Here is an 18,929-nt window from a genome sequence, read left to right as displayed (position 1 = left end):
GAAACCCATAGCAGAGATGCTTTGCTTTATTTCTAAGAGCTTGGTCAACATTCTGTTTGTATTCCCATAGGGCCCTGGTCAAAAGTAGTGTAGTGTGTAGGGAATAGGATGTTATTTAGGACAGAACTTCAGACTCAGTTTAAAGCCCCTCCTACATCCTAGTCACACACCATTTTGTCACCAATCTGGCTCAAGGGACATTAAACAAGCCAGCAAGTACAATTACAATTTTAAGCGTATAATATTTTAACAATGCCTGCAATTTGTACCAGTAAATATTACACAAAGTGAGGAGGAATAAGGAGCAGTGTCACGAAAGATGACATCACTGAAACATCATCCTCATCATCATCATCATCATCATCTTCTTCGCTTTAAATTCAAACGGTCATCACAGAGCATTCAGTTAAATCCCACTGACCATGCCGTGGCTGTAAGGTAAGAGCTGACAGAGTCACACTAAAAACAGAGAAGGACATGGCTACGAACAAACCAACTAGCTCTCGTCTTGTCAGAACATCAGTGTTCTCTCTCTCTCTCCCAGGAGAAACAGATGGTGATTTTATGTCAAGCCCACGTTGTCACACCAGCGTATGTACAGAAAAAAACAAAAACATTCTCCACATTTTTAAGAGAAGGGAAAACAAGAACCTTTCTGTGTAGAGAAAAAAAAAAGAAACAAAAGATGTGCACGATGCCCTCAGTCTCCACAAACACGGCCCTCAGAGGAAGTGGAGTGACGACGGGGGGGCTAGCCTATTGTTGGACCAGGCAGAGATACTGGTCAACTGAGCCGCCGCCGACGACAGGCGAGATGGAAGAATTTTGTCAGTTGGTTTCCAGGAGAAAAATTATTTACTTACTCCTGATAAGTCAGAAGGGAGAAAATAGTCCGCCCCCCACCCCCCTCTCAAAAAAAAAAAAAAAAAAAAAAAAAAAAACGAAACAAAAGAAAGTTTTTGACCCAAAGACATTATTCTGTTCCCAGTGAGTATGAGGAGTGACTTCTTTAGCCGTCTTCTTTAGGAGGTGTGTACCAGCCTGAACAAAAATAACACAGGAGGTTGCCATGGTACCCACTGGTGTATATATTATCAATATTATACATCAATCAACCTCCTATGGATTGATAGTTGAGACTTACCATTCTTTTCGTGAATCTGGACCAGGGATTTGTATGACTGTTGTGCTCTGGCAAGGTTGTACTGGTTCTGAAAGGAAATAAATAAATAAATTAAAGCAGATCAGACTCATCTTCAACAACCTCATAACTCTGGTACCAATTACCAGGATGTTGAATGCATTAGCCTACCTTATTGGCTCCAAACTGCACTCTGGCTTTTCCTTTGACTAAAGTGGCATTGATCTGCATGATCACAGACTCTATGGAATAGGCACTGCTCCAGCCCTGAAACAAAGTAAAGAAATACATCATTAGGCCGATTTTCACCTGGTCACTTCTGTCAGAAGAGAGCAACAAAGGAGAGAAGACAATTGAGCTAAGAGAAAGAGCCAACTTCCTCAAGCACTTTGGTTAGGGATGAACATTGTGTGAATGGTTAAATATGATCCAGACCTGTTTTGTGAGAAGTTCCATACACAAGGCCCCTCCGCCAAGAACGTAACTGAAACAGAATGAATGAAGAGAAGTATTAGCTCAGTACCAGTTCAAGATGGAGAAGTACCAGGACCGGTCCACGTAACCAGACAACGATGAGGCCCATCTCATCCTTGTCATTTAGCAGACACTCAACGTACCAGTGTATTCAACATAAAGTAGCTATGTACGACAACTACATATCACAGTAGGTATAATAATTTGTTCTTAACTGACTTGCCTCGTTAAATAAAAAGATACAAAAAATAAAATAAAAATATATTTTTTTAAGTTGTTTAAAAAAAAGGTCATGTTCCTTTTATCATCAAACTATTCTCATTGGTTAAAACAGTAGTTCAGAATGATTTGCATTTGTGATGGATAATGACACAATGAACCGATCCCCCGAGGACACAATGAACCGATCCCCCCGAGGACACAATGAACCGATCCCTCCGAGGACACAATGAACCGATCCCCCGAGGACACAACGAACCGATCCCCCGAGGGACACGAACCGATCCCCCGAGGACACAACGAACCGATCCCCGAGGGACAACGAACCGATCCCCGAGGACACAACGAACCGATCCCTCCGAGGACACAACGAACCGATCCCTCCGAGGACACAACGAACCGATCCCTCCGAGGACACAATGAACCGATCCCTCCGAGGACACAATGAACCGATCCCCCCGAGGACACAATGAACCGATCCCCCCGAGGACACAATGAACCGATCCCCCCGAGGACACAATGAACCGATGCCTCCGAGGACACAATGAACCGATGCCTCCGAGGACACAATGAACCGATGCCTCCGAGGACACAATGAACCGATGCCTCCGAGGACACAATGAACCGATCCCCGAGGACACTCCGATCCCTCCGAGGACACAACGAACCGATCCCTCCGAGGACACAATGAACCGATCCCTCTGAGGACACAACGAACCGATCCCCGAGGACACAACGAACCGATCCCTCCGAGGACACAACGAACCGATCCCTCCGAGGACACAACGAACCGATCCCTCCGAGGACACAATGAACCGATCCCTCCGAGGACACAATGAACCGATCCCTCCGAGGACACAACGAACCGATCCCTCCGAGGACACAACGAACCGATCCCTCCGAGGACACAACGAACCGATCCCTCCGAGGACACAACGAACCGATCCCTCCGAGGACACAACGAACCGATCCCTCCGAGGACACAATGAACCGATCCCTCCGAGGACACAATGAACCGATCCTTCCGAGGACACAATGAACCGATCCTTCCGAGGACACAATGAACCGATCCCTCCAAGGACGTCACTGAGGAGCACTCACCCGCCAGACAGCACAGGAGAGACGACCCGTACGAACGGTGGGTCAAAAGGAAAGTTATCCTGCAAGAGTCAAACAAGAAGAAATATGTTTTTAGCTCAAAACCTCTTTCACGTCAAATAAAAGACAAATTAACGTATAAAATAATAATAATAAATCAATTTTTTTTAACTTACTTTATATGAGAAACTGAGCAGAATGTAGTCCACCCCTTCCTTCTCCTTCATAACTTGCAAGTCACTATGTAACGGACTATCTGGATCTACCCTGTTAAAATAAATGACCGAATGATTAGACTATATTATCCGGACTTGGACAGCTAGGAAACTACACATCTCTATGAAATAATACCCGGATCTGAATACTTACGTTCTTATTTTGACGTGCCATTCATAAAGGCTGTCATTGACTAGCTCCACTGAATAAATACCTGGAAATTAATAACAAGATATATACAGGTGAACATCACTGTAAAAAAAACAGACGGATTTTGATGGGGATTTTTTTCTCCCTCCCAATTATGCGTGGACATGGACCCTAAGGAGTTAATAAACATGTTATGATTGTTTTCATCAGCCCAGATCTACAAGCACTGAAGGGTTTGAGCCAATGGGGAGGAGTAGACACTGAACAGTTTGAACCAATGGGGAGGAGTAGACACTGAACAGTTTGAACCAATGGGGAGGAGTAGACACTGAACAGTTTGAACCAATGGGGAGGAGTAGACACTGAACAGTTTGAACCAATGGGGAGGAGTAGACACTGAACAGTTTGAACCAATGGGGAGGAGTAGACACACTGAACAGTTTGAACCAATGGGGAAGGGTAGACAAAATCCAGCTATTTTTTATACAGCACATTTCAGGAATGCAACGCAATGTGCTTCACAGGAGAAAACTAATACAAAAACAATGAAAATAAAAGCTGAAATCTTTACTACACAACAAACTAAATCATTACAAAAACTGAATGACTAAAAAAAGGTGAGGGCCAACTGGGGAGGCCCAGACACTAAAGGGGGAGGCCCAGACACCAAAGGGGGAGGCCCAGACACCAAAGGGGGAGGCCCAGACACCAAAGGGGAGGCCCAGACACCAAAGGGGAGGCCCAGACAATGAAAAAGGGGGAGGCCTAGACAACAAAGGGGAGGCCCAGACACTGAAGGGAGGCCCAGACACCAAAGGGGAGGCCCAACAAAGGGGAGGCCCAGACACCAAAGGGGGAGGCCCAGACACCAAAGGGGAGGCCCAGACACCAAAGGGGAGGCCCAGACACCAAAAGGCCCAGACACCAAAGGGGAGGCCCAGACACCAAGGGGGAGGCCCAGACACCAAAGGGGAGGCCCAGACACCAAAGGGGGAGGCCCAGACACCAAAGGGGGAGGCCCAGACACCAAAGGGGGAGGCCCAGACACCAAAGGGGGAGGCCCAGACACCAAAGGGGAGGCCCAGACACCAAAGGGGAGGCCCAGACACCAAAGGGGAGGCCCAGACACCAAAGGGGAGGCCCAGACACCAAAGGGGGAGGCCCAGACACCAAAGGGGAGTCCCAGACACCAAAGGGGAGGCCCAGACACCAAAGGGGGAGGCCCAGACACCAAAGGGGGAGGCCCAGACACCAAAGGGGAGGCCCAGACACCAAAGGGGGAGGCCCAGACACCAAAGGGGGAGGCCCAGACACCAAAGGGGGAGGCCCAGACACCAAAGGGGGAGGCCCAGACACCAAAGGGGGAGGCCCAGACACCAAAGGGGGAGGCCCAGACACCAAAGGGGGAGGCCCAGACACTAAAAGGGGAGGGGTAGACACTAAAGGAATGGAGTATCTTAGTAGTGTCTGATCTGCATGCAATTTGACTAGTTGAGACATAAAAAGTGTATTGATAGAGAAGTGAACTCCTCTATTACAGTAAAATAATGTCTCAATGTGTTTGTGTCCATAACACCAATTATTTTGGACCAAACCTCAAATGTAAATAGTGAGTTGAAACCGCTTGTCAGAGAGGAAGATATGATCTCTCAACTTAGTTGGCGTGAGGTTAAAAAAAAAGGGGAAAAAAGAAAAATCACACACAAAAATATATATATATCGCCCAGTCCTAAACTGAACCAGGCCAGGACTCACCTGTCTTGTAACTCTGTGATCTGTAGATCTCCCTGAGTTCCTTCATGAGACGATCGGAGGCCTGAACGGAACCAGAGACGGCACCCTGAAACAGGCATCACAACACCACTGGGATCAGAACCAGGCTAACAGAGGACCATTTCTCAATCCAGTCCTCCGGGACACAGCTACTTTTAATCTATTCCAAAACACTCAACACACCTGATTTAGCCAATCATGGGCTTTATGATTAGTGAACTTGTTGAATCAGGCGAGCTAGTTTTTGGAATGGATTCAATTTTGCTGGTGGTCCCCAAGGACTAGGTTAAGAAAAAAAACAGAGACACTATATAACTGTAGAAATGTTCCCGTCCCCCCCTGAAAAAGAAGAAAGAAACCTTACCGAATGAGCACTTACGTTCAAGTGGTCCTGCCTCTGGTTCTTACGGATCTTCTCAAGGATGGCCAGGTTCTCCTTCAAATCAAATTGTATTTATATAGCACATTTCGTACCAAAAAAGAAATGCAGTAGGAAGTGCTTAATTTAATAATAAAAAGTTAGATGAAAAAAATAATTTATTTGTAAATATAAATATATATATATATAAATACACATATATATATATATATATATATAAATAAGATAGTAAAACAATAGTAAAAGATGTATGTATGTATAATGAAATGGATACTAGCAAATTTCTCCTATGAATTACATTAGCGAATAAAAGTATAAAAAAGGTATTGTGTAAAAAAATGTAAGAGGCATAAAAAAAAAAACATGTAGGGAAGACTAACACGCCTAACAGTCTAACACGCCACTCCATGTCATTTTCCAAAGAGACTGGCCTTTTCGTCAAATCTCAACATTCAATATGCAGCTGGGATTTATGGCTGAGTTGGTCATTGGTGGTTGGAAATAACATTTTGACAGGTTTCCACTGAAGCAATTGTAATGAAAAGTCCACCACAATACACCCAAGAGTTTCCTGATTAGCAAGGGGGTAGTATGTGTTCATTTTCATTGAGTATTTAAAACAGTTTGAGATCATTGTGAGGGGTCTTCGGCAGTGGTTGAATGGGGAAATAGGAAAATAGGGACTTCCCAGGAAAAGGCAAAAGTAACCAAGGGTGGCGGGGCTTAGCGAAGGGTCACAATTGCATGTATTTAGTTAGCGTATTTAAAGACATTAGCTAGCAACTTTTGACAGACTGGTTTCGACCGGACAAAATCAGCTACTTTTTAAAAACCGAAAATTTTGCGAGCTGCTATTTTTGTATAGCTTTCAAATAAGCACATTCTTCTCCTCTACCCGGCAACACTTCACCAGGTCATTGGTGTACAAGAGATGTGTCCTGTAAATATACCTGGTAAAATAATGGTTAATAAACTATCAGGGGGGATTCCATAAAATTAGATTTTGTATTTCCTGAATTCTGTTTTCATTTCCTGGTTAGGGATTTTTTCAGTTTTTTTAACAGAGTATTCATAATGCCAAAGCCGTTTGTGTTCGTTTCCATTAATTCTACAATATAGGTAAAAGGTAAATCACTCAGTTCTGCTAACACTAGCACCATTGCGTCTTGTCTGAGCTCGCAGGTCTCGCAGCGTTCCGTTTCCTGAAAAGGGCATCTGCTGGAACCAGACGCTATTGGCCTCTTTGGTAAACGACACAGAGTACAAGGAGTGGAACGTAATAGCTGAAAAGACGCGACCAGGCTAGGGAAGACGGTAAAAAGAAAAGCGTTCCACAGGGCTGGTGGCCCATGTGGAGTCCAATGCTTCCCACAGTATGGTCAAGTTGGTTGAATGTCCTTTGGGTGGTTGGATTATTCTTGATACACAGATTTTTTTGTTGGCACCCCCCCCCAATTTTGTGGTATCCAATTGGTAGTTACAGTCTTGTCCTATCGCTGCTACTCCTGTACGGACTTGGGAGAGGCGAAGGTCAAGAGCCATGCGTCCTCCGAAACACAACCAGCCGAGCCGTGCTGCTTCTTGACACAATGCTCACCCGGAAGCCAGCCGCACCAAAGTGTCGGGAGGAAACACAGCACACCTGGTGACCGTGTCAGCGTGCATTCTCCAGGCCCGCCACAGGAGTCGCTGGGGCACAATGGTACAAGGACATCTCGGGTGGCCAAACCCTCACCTAACCTGGACAACACTGGGCCAATTGTACGGCGCCTCATGGGTCTCCCGGTCGCGGCCGGCTGCAACACAGCCCGGGATAAAACCCGGGTCTGTAGTGACACCTCAAGCACTCAATGGCACACATACACAATACATGTCTCAAGGCATAAAAATCATTCTTTCACCTGTCCCCCCCCTCTACAACTACACTTAAGTGGATTGAACAAGTGACATCAATAAGTCTGTCATGGAAAGAGCAAGTGTTCTTAATGTTTTGTAGACAGACAGATGCATGCAGGGTAATTACCTTCTCTATTCCGTCATCCTCTGACTTCTTCCCGTCCACTGGCTCCTCTTCCTTCATCTCATAGTGGTCCAAGTCTTCAATGTCCTGCTGAACATAATCTACAGTTTTATTGCATATTGTATAGAAACACAAGAAGTTTATGATGAATGTGGACATTATCGGTCTCCATACAAACACATAGTAGGGTTGGGCGGTCTTAAAATGACAGATCGTCCAATCCAAACATGGCAGGAATAGACGATAGAGGTCAATTGGCGGGAAGAAGGCAATATACAAGGACACATTGCTAGGCCTAAACAGTGTTAGACCTTGTTATTTTGGCAAGTCTAGGCGAAAGAATGATTTACAAATTGGTAGGGCCTTTTATATTTTGTCCATAAAAATACTTATATGACTTATTAAAAACATTTTTTTTTTTTTAAATTGGCATTTATTTAACAAGTCAGTTTAGGAGAGAAAAAAAAAATCTGATTTACAATGACAGCCTACCCCAGACAAACACGGACCACGCTGAGCCAATTGTGTACCGCCCTAGGGGACTCCCAATCACGGCCCGGATGTGATGCCACTAGCACTGAGATAGCAGTGCCTTTAGACCGCTGCGCCACTCGGGAGCGCAAGTCATGTGTCAAGCTACATTATTAATAACATAACGCAAGACAACAGTCTAACCACCTAATACATTGTATTCAGAAAATATTCACACCCCTTGACTTCTTCCACATTTTGTTGTATTACAGACAGAATATAAAATTGATTACATTGAGATTGTGCCACTGGCCTACACACACACAACCCCATAACGTCAAACGTGGATTTATGTTTTTCAGCATTTTTACAAAATAAATACAAATAAAAGGCTGAGTCAATAAGTATTCAACCCTTTTGTTATGACAAGCCTAAATAAGTTCAAGAGAAAAAAAAAATCACAAGTCACATACGTTGCATGACTCACTCTGTGAACAATAATAGTGGTTAACATGATTTCTGAATGACTACCTCATCTCTACACATGGGTAAAACATTTTAAAAAGAAGACATTGAATATCCATTTGAGCATGGTGAAGTTATTAATTATACTTTGGCTGGTGTATCAATACACCCAGTCACTAGAACACAGATATAGACGTCCTTCTTAACTCAGTTGCCGGAGAGGAAGGAAACGGCTCAGGGATTTCACCATTAAGCCAATGGTGATTTTAAAACAGAGTTTAATGGCTGTGATAGGAGAAAACTCAAGATGGATCAACAACATTGTAGTTACTCCACAATACTAACCTAAATCACAGAGCATTTTTTTTTGCCTGTACAGAAAAATAGTCCAAAACATAAGACAAATACACACTGGAGTTACCTACCAAGACGTCATTGATTGTTCCTGAGTGGCCTAGTTACAGTTTTGACTTAAATTGGCTTGAAAATCTATGACAAGACTTGAATATGTCTGTTTAGAAATGATCAACCACCAACTTGATAGAACGTGAAGAATTTTTTTAAAGAATAATATACAAATATTGTACAATCCATGTGTGCAAAGCTCTTAGAGAATTTACCCAGAAAGACTCACAGCTGTAATCGCTGGCAGTGGGTGCTCCTACAAAGTATTGACTCAGGGGTGTGAAAACTTAAGTAAATGAGATATTTCTGTATTTAATTTTCTATAAATTTGCAAAAATGTCTAAAAACATGTTTTCACTTCGTCATTATAGGGTATTGTGTAGATGGGTCAGAAATATTTTGATTATATTCATTTAGAGTTCAGGATGTAACAACAAAATGTGGAATAAGTCAAGGCTTATGAAATACTTTCTGAAGGCAGTGCTTGCATTGAAAATGTAAGCTACGGCAAATAGACCATTTGGCACATCACCCTGCTGTGTGCAGAACAGCGCTGTGCTATTGTGCTGCCAGACTCCGGAGGTGCAGTCAAATTCCAATATGCTAAACCCTGTTTGTGACATCACGATGGCCGTCACCATCGACGATGGCTGTCAAGCGTCCGTCGATCGATGACGCAACCGTAAAACCGCCCAACCCTGGTACATACGTAGGTAAACATGTACAGACACACACACCTCGCCCATTTCTTCTTCATCCTCCTCCTCGGATGTCACTTCATCCGCTGGTCCATGCTATACAGGAGAGTGGGAAAAAGAATATACAACAAAAAAAAGACTGTTTGTATCAATGGTGTATGGAATGTTTCCCAGGCCCAGAATACGAGGCTTGCCTTGCTGTCGCCATCCACAAATCACTATATTTCCATTTAAATCTGATGCAAATAATGTTAGCCAGAATTATGTATCCAAAAATGTGATTCAAAACCAACTGAATATCGTCTGGCTTCAAAACTGTGGGTTCCACCAATTCTAGATTCTTTTTTATACGAGGTTGTCAGTCTTACCATAGAAATATAATTGAATTCTAAAATGAGCCCTACCTTGCGCTCTGGGTTGATGGGCCCAGCAGGGAGTGGCTGATCTAGCATCTCAACATCTGGGTGCTGTGGCAGGTTGTACAGCCGACACAGGTCACAGATGAGACGCTTTAGCTGCTGTAGGAGCTGGGAGAGAGAGCGAAAGAAAAATAATAATAAACAGGTCAACTATCATTCTACAGCAGCTACAATATCTCTGAACCCTTTTTCACAATAATACAATACCTACAACGCTTTGCTGTAAATGATCAAACAATTTTGAAGGAGGTATTGTGATTTCCATGAGAGTCAGAGCAACTTAGTCAGTGTTCTTTGTGGCTCAGTCGGTAGAGTATGACACTTGTAACGCCATGGGTCATTGGGTTACATTCCTTCTGGGGGAAAAAATGATGCCCGTATGACTAAGTCGCTATGGATAAAGGCATCTGCTAAATGGAACGTACTGTGCCTTTGCAAAGTATTTCATAGCCCTAGACTTTATCCACATTGTGTTGTGTTACAAATTGGGATATAATTTATTTTTATGATCTACACAAAATACTCTAAAATTGCAAAGCCCAAGAAAAATGCATTTTTTTAATTATTAAAAAATTAAATGTATACGTCTTGATTAGATAAGAATTCAACCCCAAGTCAATACACGTTATAATCACCATAGTCAACGAGGACAACTGAGGTTTTCTGGGTAAATTCTCTACGTGCTTTACACACACCTGGATTGTACAATATTTGCACATTATTATTATTTTTTAAACCTTCATGCTCTGTCAAGTTGGTGGTTGATCAAATGAAATGTGATTGGTCACATACACATATTTATTTGATTTATTTATGTTCCTAGTCCCAACAGTGCAGTCGTTTCTAACAATTCACAACAATACACACAAATCTAAAAGTAAAATAATGCAATTAAGAAATATATAAATATTAGGACGAGCAATGTCTGAGTGGCACAGACTAAAATACAGGAGAATACAGTATATATATATATATATATATTAAAATGAGTAAAACAGTACATAGACTTTACACATACTGAGTGTACAAAACATTATGATCATCTTCCTAATATTGAGTTTATTGAAGGAACTCTGGAGCTCTGTCAGAGTGATCCTCGGTTTCTTGGTTCCCTGTCTCTCCCTGTCCAAGGCCCATCTCCCCCGATTGCTCAGTTTGGCGGGGCGGACATCTCTAGGAAGAGTCTTGGTGGTTCCAAACTTCTTCTATTTAAGAATGATGGGAGGCCACTGTGTTCTTGGGGACCTTCAATGCTGCAGAAATGTTTTGGTACCCTTCCCGAGATCTGTGCCTTCGACACATCTTGTTTTGGAGCTGTACGGACAATTCCTTCGACCTCATGGCTTGGTTTCTGCTCTGACATGCAGTCAACTGTGAGACATTATATAGACAGGTGTGTGCTTTTCCAAATCATGTCCAATCAATTGAATTTACCACAGGTGGACTCCAATAAAGTTGTAGAAACATCAAGGACTTCAAGTCTCATAGCAAAGGGTCTGAATACTTATGTATATATGGCTGGTTTTCCTTTTGTTATCTGTGATTGTCTGGAGTCTCTGCCATATACATCTTGAGTCTGAGCCGTTGAATTGCGACTCCACTGTCTCTGTACTGACGTTTTGCATGACCAGTGTTGAATAGACCTTAGCATGGGTACTTCCTGTTTGAGTTTCTGCCTATAGGGAGGAGCAGAACGAAGTTGTGATCCGATTGTCCGAAGCGAGGGTGGGGGGAGGGCCTTGTAGCCATCCCGGAAAGGAGAGTGGTCCAGAGTTTTGAAGTGCCAATACTACAGGCAAATGTGTTGACAGAACTTCGTTAGCGTTTTCCTCATTTTCTTTGTTAAAGTCCCCCGCTACAATAAATGCAGCCTTGGGATGTGGTATCCAGTCTGCACAAAGTCCAGTGACGTTCCTTGAGGGCCATTGTGGTATCGGCTTGAGGGGGAAAAAATACACAGCTGTGACTATTGTCGAGGTATTCTAGATTGTGTGAACAAAAGGACTTAAGTTCCTGTACGATATCACAATCACAGCACGAGTAGTTAATCATGAAACATACACCTCTGCTTTTCTTCTTCACAGAGAGTTCTTTATATCTGTCTGCGCGATGTACTGAGAACCCAGCTGGCTGTATGGACAGGGACAGTATATCCGGAGAGAGCCATGATTCTGTGAAACAGAGTATGTTACAATACCTGATGTCTCTCTGGAAGGAGATCCTCGCCCTGAGCTCGTCTACTTTATTGTCCAGAGACTGAACATTAGCGAGTAATATACTCGGAAGCGGTGGATGGTGTGCACGCCTCCCGTGTCGGACTAGATATCCACTCAGAATAGTTCTCCGCTGGTGGTATCTTGGAGCAACCTCTGGGATGAGTTCAATTGCCTTGGTGGGTACGAACAAAGGATCCAATTCGGGAAAGTTGTATTTCTGGTCAGAATTATGGCGATTTACCGTATGTATTAACACAAAAATATTCTGGGCTAATGTAAGAATTAACACACAAAACAAAAATACTGCAAAGTTGACATTTTCAAGTCTTGCCATGGATTTTCAAGCCGATTTATGTCAAAACTAACTAGGCCTCCCGGGAACATTTAAGGTTTGCCTTGATAAGCACCTCCAGTGTACAAAACATTAGGAACACCTGCTCTTTCCATGATATTGACAGACCAGGTGAATCCAGATGAAAGAGGGGGATTCTAAGTTGACATTGTTTTAAGAACGTCATACCGCGGATCATTTAGCTATTTGATGTTGAATTGTAGTACCGCTTTAGCTATTAAAAAAAAAAAGTTAATAAGATATTGAATTTGGACTTTACTACTGTAGCCCATAGAAGTAGTAGTTAAATAACAAACACATAATTAGAAGAAAAAAAACGACATCGTAAGGATTACATTTTTGAAGTGTCTGTCCAATATCTAAGAGAACCTGTATAAGAAAATTCAGGAAAGATTAGTTTAAAAAAAAAACACATTTAATCCGTTATTTTAGTTGGCACAAAACTACCTCTATTCGTCATTTTTATTTTCCTTCACTACCTCCATTTATGGGGATCTTTGTTACTTAGATTAACGCACCAACTCTTGACTAGAGGGTTTGAATGTCACCTGTTAAATTCACTTCAATCCGTGTAGATGAAGGGTAGGAAACAGGTTAAGGAAGGATGTTTAATCGTTCAAACTATTAAGACATGGATTGTGTATGTGCGCCATTCAGAGGGTGAATGGGAAAGACAAAAGATTGAAGTGCCTTTGAACGGGGTATGATAGTAGGTGCCAGGATGCATCGGTTTGAGTGTGTTAAGAACTGCAACGCTGCTGGGTTTTTCATGCTGAACAGTTTCCCGTGTGTATCATGAATGGTCCACCATCCAAAGGACATCCAGCCAAGTTGATAACTATGGGAATCATTGGAGTCAACATGGGCCAGCATCCCTGTGGAACACTTGACACCTTGTAGAGTCCATGCCCCAACAAATTGAGGCTGTTCTGAGGGACAGGGGGGTGCAACTCAATATTAGGAAGGTGTTCTTAATGTTTTGTATACTCAGTATATTTTTAGCAATAAGGCCCGAGGGGTAGTGTTATACGGCCAACATACACGGCTAATGGCCGTGTATATAGTCAAAGCCCTTAGCCGTGGTATATTGACCATATCGTGCCTTATTAGTATTATAAACTGGTTACCAATGTAATTAGAGCAGTAAAAATAAATGTTTTGTCCTACCCGTGGTATACGGTCTGATACACCACGGCTGTCAGCCAATCAGCATTCAGGGCTCGAACAACAGTATATAATTGGCCTCAAGTTTTAGGTTATTGTCCTGCTGACAGGTGAATTTGTCTCCCAATGTCTGTTGAAAGCAGACTGAGCCAAGTTCTGTTAGGATTTTGCCTGTGCTTAACGCTATTCAGTTTCTTTTATGCTGAAACTCATTAGTCCTTGCCAATGACAAGCATATCCATAACATGATACAGCCACTACCATGCTTCAAAATACGAAGCGTGGTACTCAGTGATGTGTTGTGTTGGATTTGCCCTAAACCAGAATACATAGTAGACAGGACAAAAAGTTTATTTATTTGACTTATTGCAAACGGGATGCATGTTTTGGAATATTTTTACTCTGTACGGACTTCCTTCTTTTCACTGTAATTTAGGTTAGTATTGTGGAGTAACTACAATGTTGTTGATCCATCCTCAGTTTTCTCCTATCAGAGCCATTCAACTTACTTTTTGAAAGTCACCAATTGGCCTCATGGTGACTTAGCTCTCAGATTAGCAAATCATGTCACGATGACTTGGTTAGTACAGGCGAGCAAGAATGATTGCTCTTTGTCATGGAAATAGTTGTAGTGTTTAGCTGTATATAGTCAGCTACCTAAAATCCTTTTTGTGTGTGTGTGTGTGTGTGTGGGCATGTTTCTGCCGATGTAATTCATATGGAAACAGCCCAAGCTGCTTGCTATAGCTAGCTAACTAGCTAACTAACTAGTCAGTCTGCCAGGCAAGAAAAGTTGTATGTTGCTGTAAATTAGGATTGTGCACACTAAGCATCAACCTTCACTAGCTTGCTAATACAGACAACCAGCTATCTAGCCACCGAAATGAAGGCTAGAGTCATTTGTTTTTATCTGTTGGGTGTAGGTTATGGTTTGTCATGTTTGCTAAGGTGAAGATATCCATAGGCTATACATTGCCTTGGTTTCCTATTATTTGTCAGCTTAGCTGTTAGGGTAGTAGAGGCTCGTGCAGTGGAGCTCATATGATCAGTTGGATATTTATTTTACAGCTAACAAGGTGCTTGTTTTGTCCTGTTTCTACCGACACACTCATCTGGGACAGTTTCCAAATGAATTAACTGCTCAGCTAACATTGGTGAACTCTGTAGTTAGTCTGTCAGTCAAGAAAACGTGAATTAACTGGAGGAGAGAGGGAGAGAGGGAAATGGGAGGCATGTAACGATCACAATTTATTATTATTACATTAATGGTTGAGAAAAAGAATGAGGAAGGAAGACCGTGTAAGAGGGAGAGATTATGTTCCTGACCACAACTGTATCCTATTTATTGCTTCTCTCCTCTCCCCTGTTACTCTGTTCCTCCAGGTCAGTGGAAATCAGGGAAACTGATGTGGAGAGTCAGCAAAAGGCAGGGAGGAAGAGGAGTTAGAGATGACTGAATGCATCTCTAATATGTGTTGCATTCACTGAATTGTCAAACTAGGCTATTTCTAAAAAAAATTGTGTCAGGCCTGGTCTGTACTAAATCTTATTGAGAGGTTCCCTACATTTTGAAATAGTCTCTGAATTTATACAGAAGTAAGAATCGTTGTCAATCAAATAGCCTACTTTGTGTGGGTTTTGAAATACTTTGAATATAGTCACATTTTGGATAATTGTACTTCTAAATATTAATTACATGTAAATAAGTATAATATATTATACTTGGTACATTCTGATTGTAATTTAGGCAAATTTACTACATTTTAAATACGGTAGGTTTTTTGTTGTTGAGTAAATTGTTTTTTGATGTCTTTACACAATGTAAGACAAAATGAGTGTTATTCCTATTGACATGAATGTGGTGTCATATTAAAGACGAGGTCGTGCTCTTTAAAAGTAAGTTAACTTGGAATTGTCATTTGTTCTTTGTTTTTGAGCCATGTCTGTTTGAAATGTGTGAGAAAATGAGCTTTATCTTAAATTCTCAGTAATCTGCAGCACACATAGTCCATGCAACTTAAGCACATTTTTACTCCTGAACTTATTTAGGCTTGCCATAACAAAGGGGTTGAATACTTAAGACCTTATTTTTATTTTATTTTATTAATTTCTAAAAACAACATTCCACTTTGACAGTGTGTGTAGATCAGTGGCACAAAATCTCAATTCAATAAATGTTATATTCAGGCTGTGAAAAAGTCCAGGGGTGTGAATACTTTCTGAAGGCCCTGTATAGTGTCAACTGACCCTATTTACAGTAACTTAGCAACCAATTTTGTACGTGCTATTAGGGCCTATGCCTTCCAAGAGAGCTGTTAGCTACACCCTGCAGCACATTTTATGTTGGTGTAAAGAGGGAGGTCCAGAGTCTATACACACACACACACACACACACACACACAGGTGAGTGACTTACCAGAGAGGTGCCCTTTCTGACATCTTCCAGGCGCTCCAACACCTCTGTCAGACTTGGGTCATCAGAGTCAACAAACCAGATTGGGGGTATAGAGGGGTATGACTCCTGGGAATGAGAGGTTGAGAGAAAAAAAACAGGAGAGAGGTGGTGACCAGTTGATCACATTACTAAGAAAAGCTGTCATGGAGCAGCGCTGAACTGACACACCATCTAGCCATCTATCTACACTGAACGAAAATAGAAAAAACACAACAGCTTCAAAGATTTTAAATTGAGATACAGTTCATAAGGAAATCAGTCAATTTAAATAAATGAATTAGGCCCTAATCTATGGATTTCACATGACTGGGAATACAGACTTGAATCTGTTGGTTACTGATACCTTAAAAAAAACATGCTCGACGGGTCACATCTGGTGAGTATGCATGCCATAGAAGAAATGGGACATTTTCAGCTTCCAAGAACTGTGTAAAGATCCTTGTAACATGCTGCCGTGCATTATCATGCTGAAACATAAAGTGATGGCGGGTGGATGAATGGCACGACAATGGGCCTCAGGATCTCGTCACGGTATCTCTGTGCATTCAAATTGCCATCAATAAAATGCAATTGTGTTCGTTGTCCGTAGCTTGTACCTGCCCATACCATAAAACCATCACTACCATGGGGAACTCTGTTCACAACGTTGACATCAGTAAACCGCTCGCCCACAGAACGCTGTCTCCCCGGTACAGTTGAAACTGGGATTCATCTGTAAAGAGCACACTTCTCCAGTGTGCCATTTTGCCATCGAAGGTGAGCATTTGCCCACTGAAATCGGTTAAGACCCTGGTGAGGACGACGAGCATGCAGATGAGCTTCTCTGAGACGGTTTCTGACAGTTTGTGCAGAAATTCTTCGGTTGTGCAAACCTACAGTTTTATCAGCCGTCAGGGTAGCTGGTCTCAGACGATCCCGCAGATGAAGAAGTCGGATGTGGAGGTCCTGGGCTGGTTACATGTGGTCCTGTAGTTGTGAGGCCGGTTAGACATACTGTCAAATTCTCTGAAATTACATTGAGGCGGCTTATGGAAGAGAAATGAACATTAAATTATCTCTCAACTGCTCGGGTGGAATGTCCTGCAGTCGGCATGCCAATTGCACGCTCCCTCAGAACTTGAGACATCTGTGGCATTGTGTTGTGTGACAAAACTACACATTTTAGGGTTGCCTTTATTGCCCCCTGCATAAGGTGCACCTGTGTAGTGATCCTGCTGTTTATAATCACCTTCTTGATATGCAACACCTGTCAGGTGGATGTATTATCTTGGCAAAGGAGAAATGCTCACTAAAAGGGATGTAAACAAATTTGTGCACAACATTTAAGACAAATAACCTTCTGAGTATGAAAAATGTCTGGGATCTTAATTCAGCTCATGAAACATGAGACCATCACATGACATGTTGCATTTATATTTTTGTTCGGTGTAGCGATATCTACAAAACATAAATAACTGGTTAACTGACATTTCTTAATGTATTTATTTTTTATTCTTTGGATTGGTATTTGTATTGTGAGGTATTGCTACACTGTTGGGAGATAGAAACAAACCATTTCGCTACACCTGCAATAACATCTGCCAAATATGTATACACGGGTCAATACTATTTGATTTGATTAGCTAGATAGCTGGAGCTACTTCAGAATAAAGAAATGCTAGATCACATTCGGGGAAAACATCCATAGCTACACAACACGCACTAACCAGCTAGTCACGAAGTCACGTGCGCTGACTTGTAACGTTACGTCCTGATGTTTTATTTGTTGTCCGTTAAAAGCTCATCCGAGTTGTTACGACATCAATTAGCTAAACCCATAGCTCATACTAAAAACAACCATTTTCACACGGGGACTATTATTCCGCATTAGTAAGCAATTGCGTGTTCACATGTCACGTTACCTTGTCTTATTGTATAAGCAACAACAAAAATATATATAAAAAAATAATAAGCTACAATTAACAGCTAGCTTTCATTTTATAGGTTGGTTGAGGGTCAAATGTATTTTAGTTTTTTTTTTTTCTCAGACGCATTAGCCAACAAGCTAACATTAGCTAGTTAGTCTATAACAACCAACTAACTAAACGTTTACCACATATGAGCTTGTTTGTTGTTTGCTAAATCGCATAGCTAACTATAGCTGAACATACGACCCGTTATTAAAGTACAAACCAACTGAATTCTGAACACATTCGTAGTTTAATTATCTAGTTAGCTAGCTGATTTGTGACAAATTATGTGTTCGCGTTGAAAACGCCAAATTCGTCATGTTTATCCTCTCGTCCTGTGCTAACAGGCTAGCTAACGTTAGCTTATTTCTTACCGTGATGTTGCAATGTATAATCAGGAGTTTTTCACCGGTTACATTAAACTGACAACTAAGCTCATCAGGCTTCCAATCGATAATTCTGAAACGTTCGTGGTTTGGGTCAAAAATTGACTCCAAAAACTTCAATTCGGCCTTCAGACCCGAAACCGACATCTTCCACTCATCTCAAGCCAGGCAGTCCGCGGGGGAGGGGACAAGTTGAGGCATATTGCGACCGCGCAGTCGGGACTGGATCTCGCACGGTAGCGTGAGAGCACAACAAAAGAGTGCAGTGCTGGGTGGGAAATGGAATATCATAAAATCCTATGTTTCTGAATACATAGCAAGTCAAATAGATATCTATGTATGGTCACTATTGATTATAGATATCAAATTATGTAAACAAATAAAAATACATTTAAAAAACATTGTAGAATGTGTTTTTTTGTTTGTTTTTTTGCTCAATGCTGAGCCAGTGCAGAACACAAACATATTGCGAAGACATA

The 18,929-nt window shown here is 41.9% G+C and overlaps 1 protein-coding gene across 4 annotated transcripts; it reads right to left on the bottom strand.

Moving 5' to 3' along the window:
• Positions 1-10: 10 nt before the first annotated feature.
• Positions 11-18,641, bottom strand: LOC115118560 (ubiquitin-conjugating enzyme E2 Q2-like). 4 transcript variants are annotated; one of them, XM_029647207.2, is made up of 14 exons: positions 18,439-18,641; positions 16,077-16,181; positions 9,914-10,036; positions 9,549-9,605; positions 7,474-7,560; positions 5,436-5,507; positions 5,054-5,138; positions 3,302-3,362; positions 3,109-3,199; positions 2,936-2,994; positions 1,577-1,625; positions 1,313-1,408; positions 1,145-1,211; positions 11-1,041 (listed from the first exon to the last, which is right to left on the bottom strand). In XM_029647207.2, the coding sequence occupies exons 1-14, from the start codon at positions 18,595-18,597 to the stop codon at positions 1,010-1,012; spliced, it is 1,143 nt and encodes a 380-aa protein (XP_029503067.1). In that variant the 5' UTR covers positions 18,598-18,641; the 3' UTR covers positions 11-1,009. The 4 variants fall into 4 exon arrangements, with proteins under 4 accessions (XP_029503067.1, XP_029503070.1, XP_029503068.1 ...); XM_029647210.2 differs by having other exon boundaries at positions 5,451-5,507; XM_029647208.2 differs by having other exon boundaries at positions 7,474-7,557.
• Between the last annotated feature and the right edge of the window lie 288 nt (positions 18,642-18,929).

The sequence above is a fragment of the Oncorhynchus nerka genome, linkage group LG17 (genome assembly GCF_034236695.1).
Source record: "Oncorhynchus nerka isolate Pitt River linkage group LG17, Oner_Uvic_2.0, whole genome shotgun sequence".
NCBI classification, from domain to species: domain Eukaryota; kingdom Metazoa; phylum Chordata; class Actinopteri; order Salmoniformes; family Salmonidae; genus Oncorhynchus; species Oncorhynchus nerka.
This window is presented reverse-complemented; position numbering and strand designations above follow the sequence as displayed.

What these genes read in the sequence shown, in the direction of transcription:
- LOC115118560 (XM_029647207.2), bottom strand. Translation starts at nt 18,597, where the DNA reads ATGTCGGTTTCGGGTCTGAAGGCCGAATTGAAGTTTTTGGAGTCAATT. An exon ending in TGGAACTTCTCACAAAACAG is followed by an intron (nt 1,409 to 1,576) that starts GTCTGGATCATA and finishes ACTTTGTTTCAG; the next exon opens with GGCTGGAGCAGTGCCTATTC. An exon ending in CCAGATTCACGAAAAGAATG is followed by an intron (nt 1,042 to 1,144) that starts GTAAGTCTCAAC and finishes ATTTTTGTTCAG; the next exon opens with GCTGGTACACACCTCCTAAA.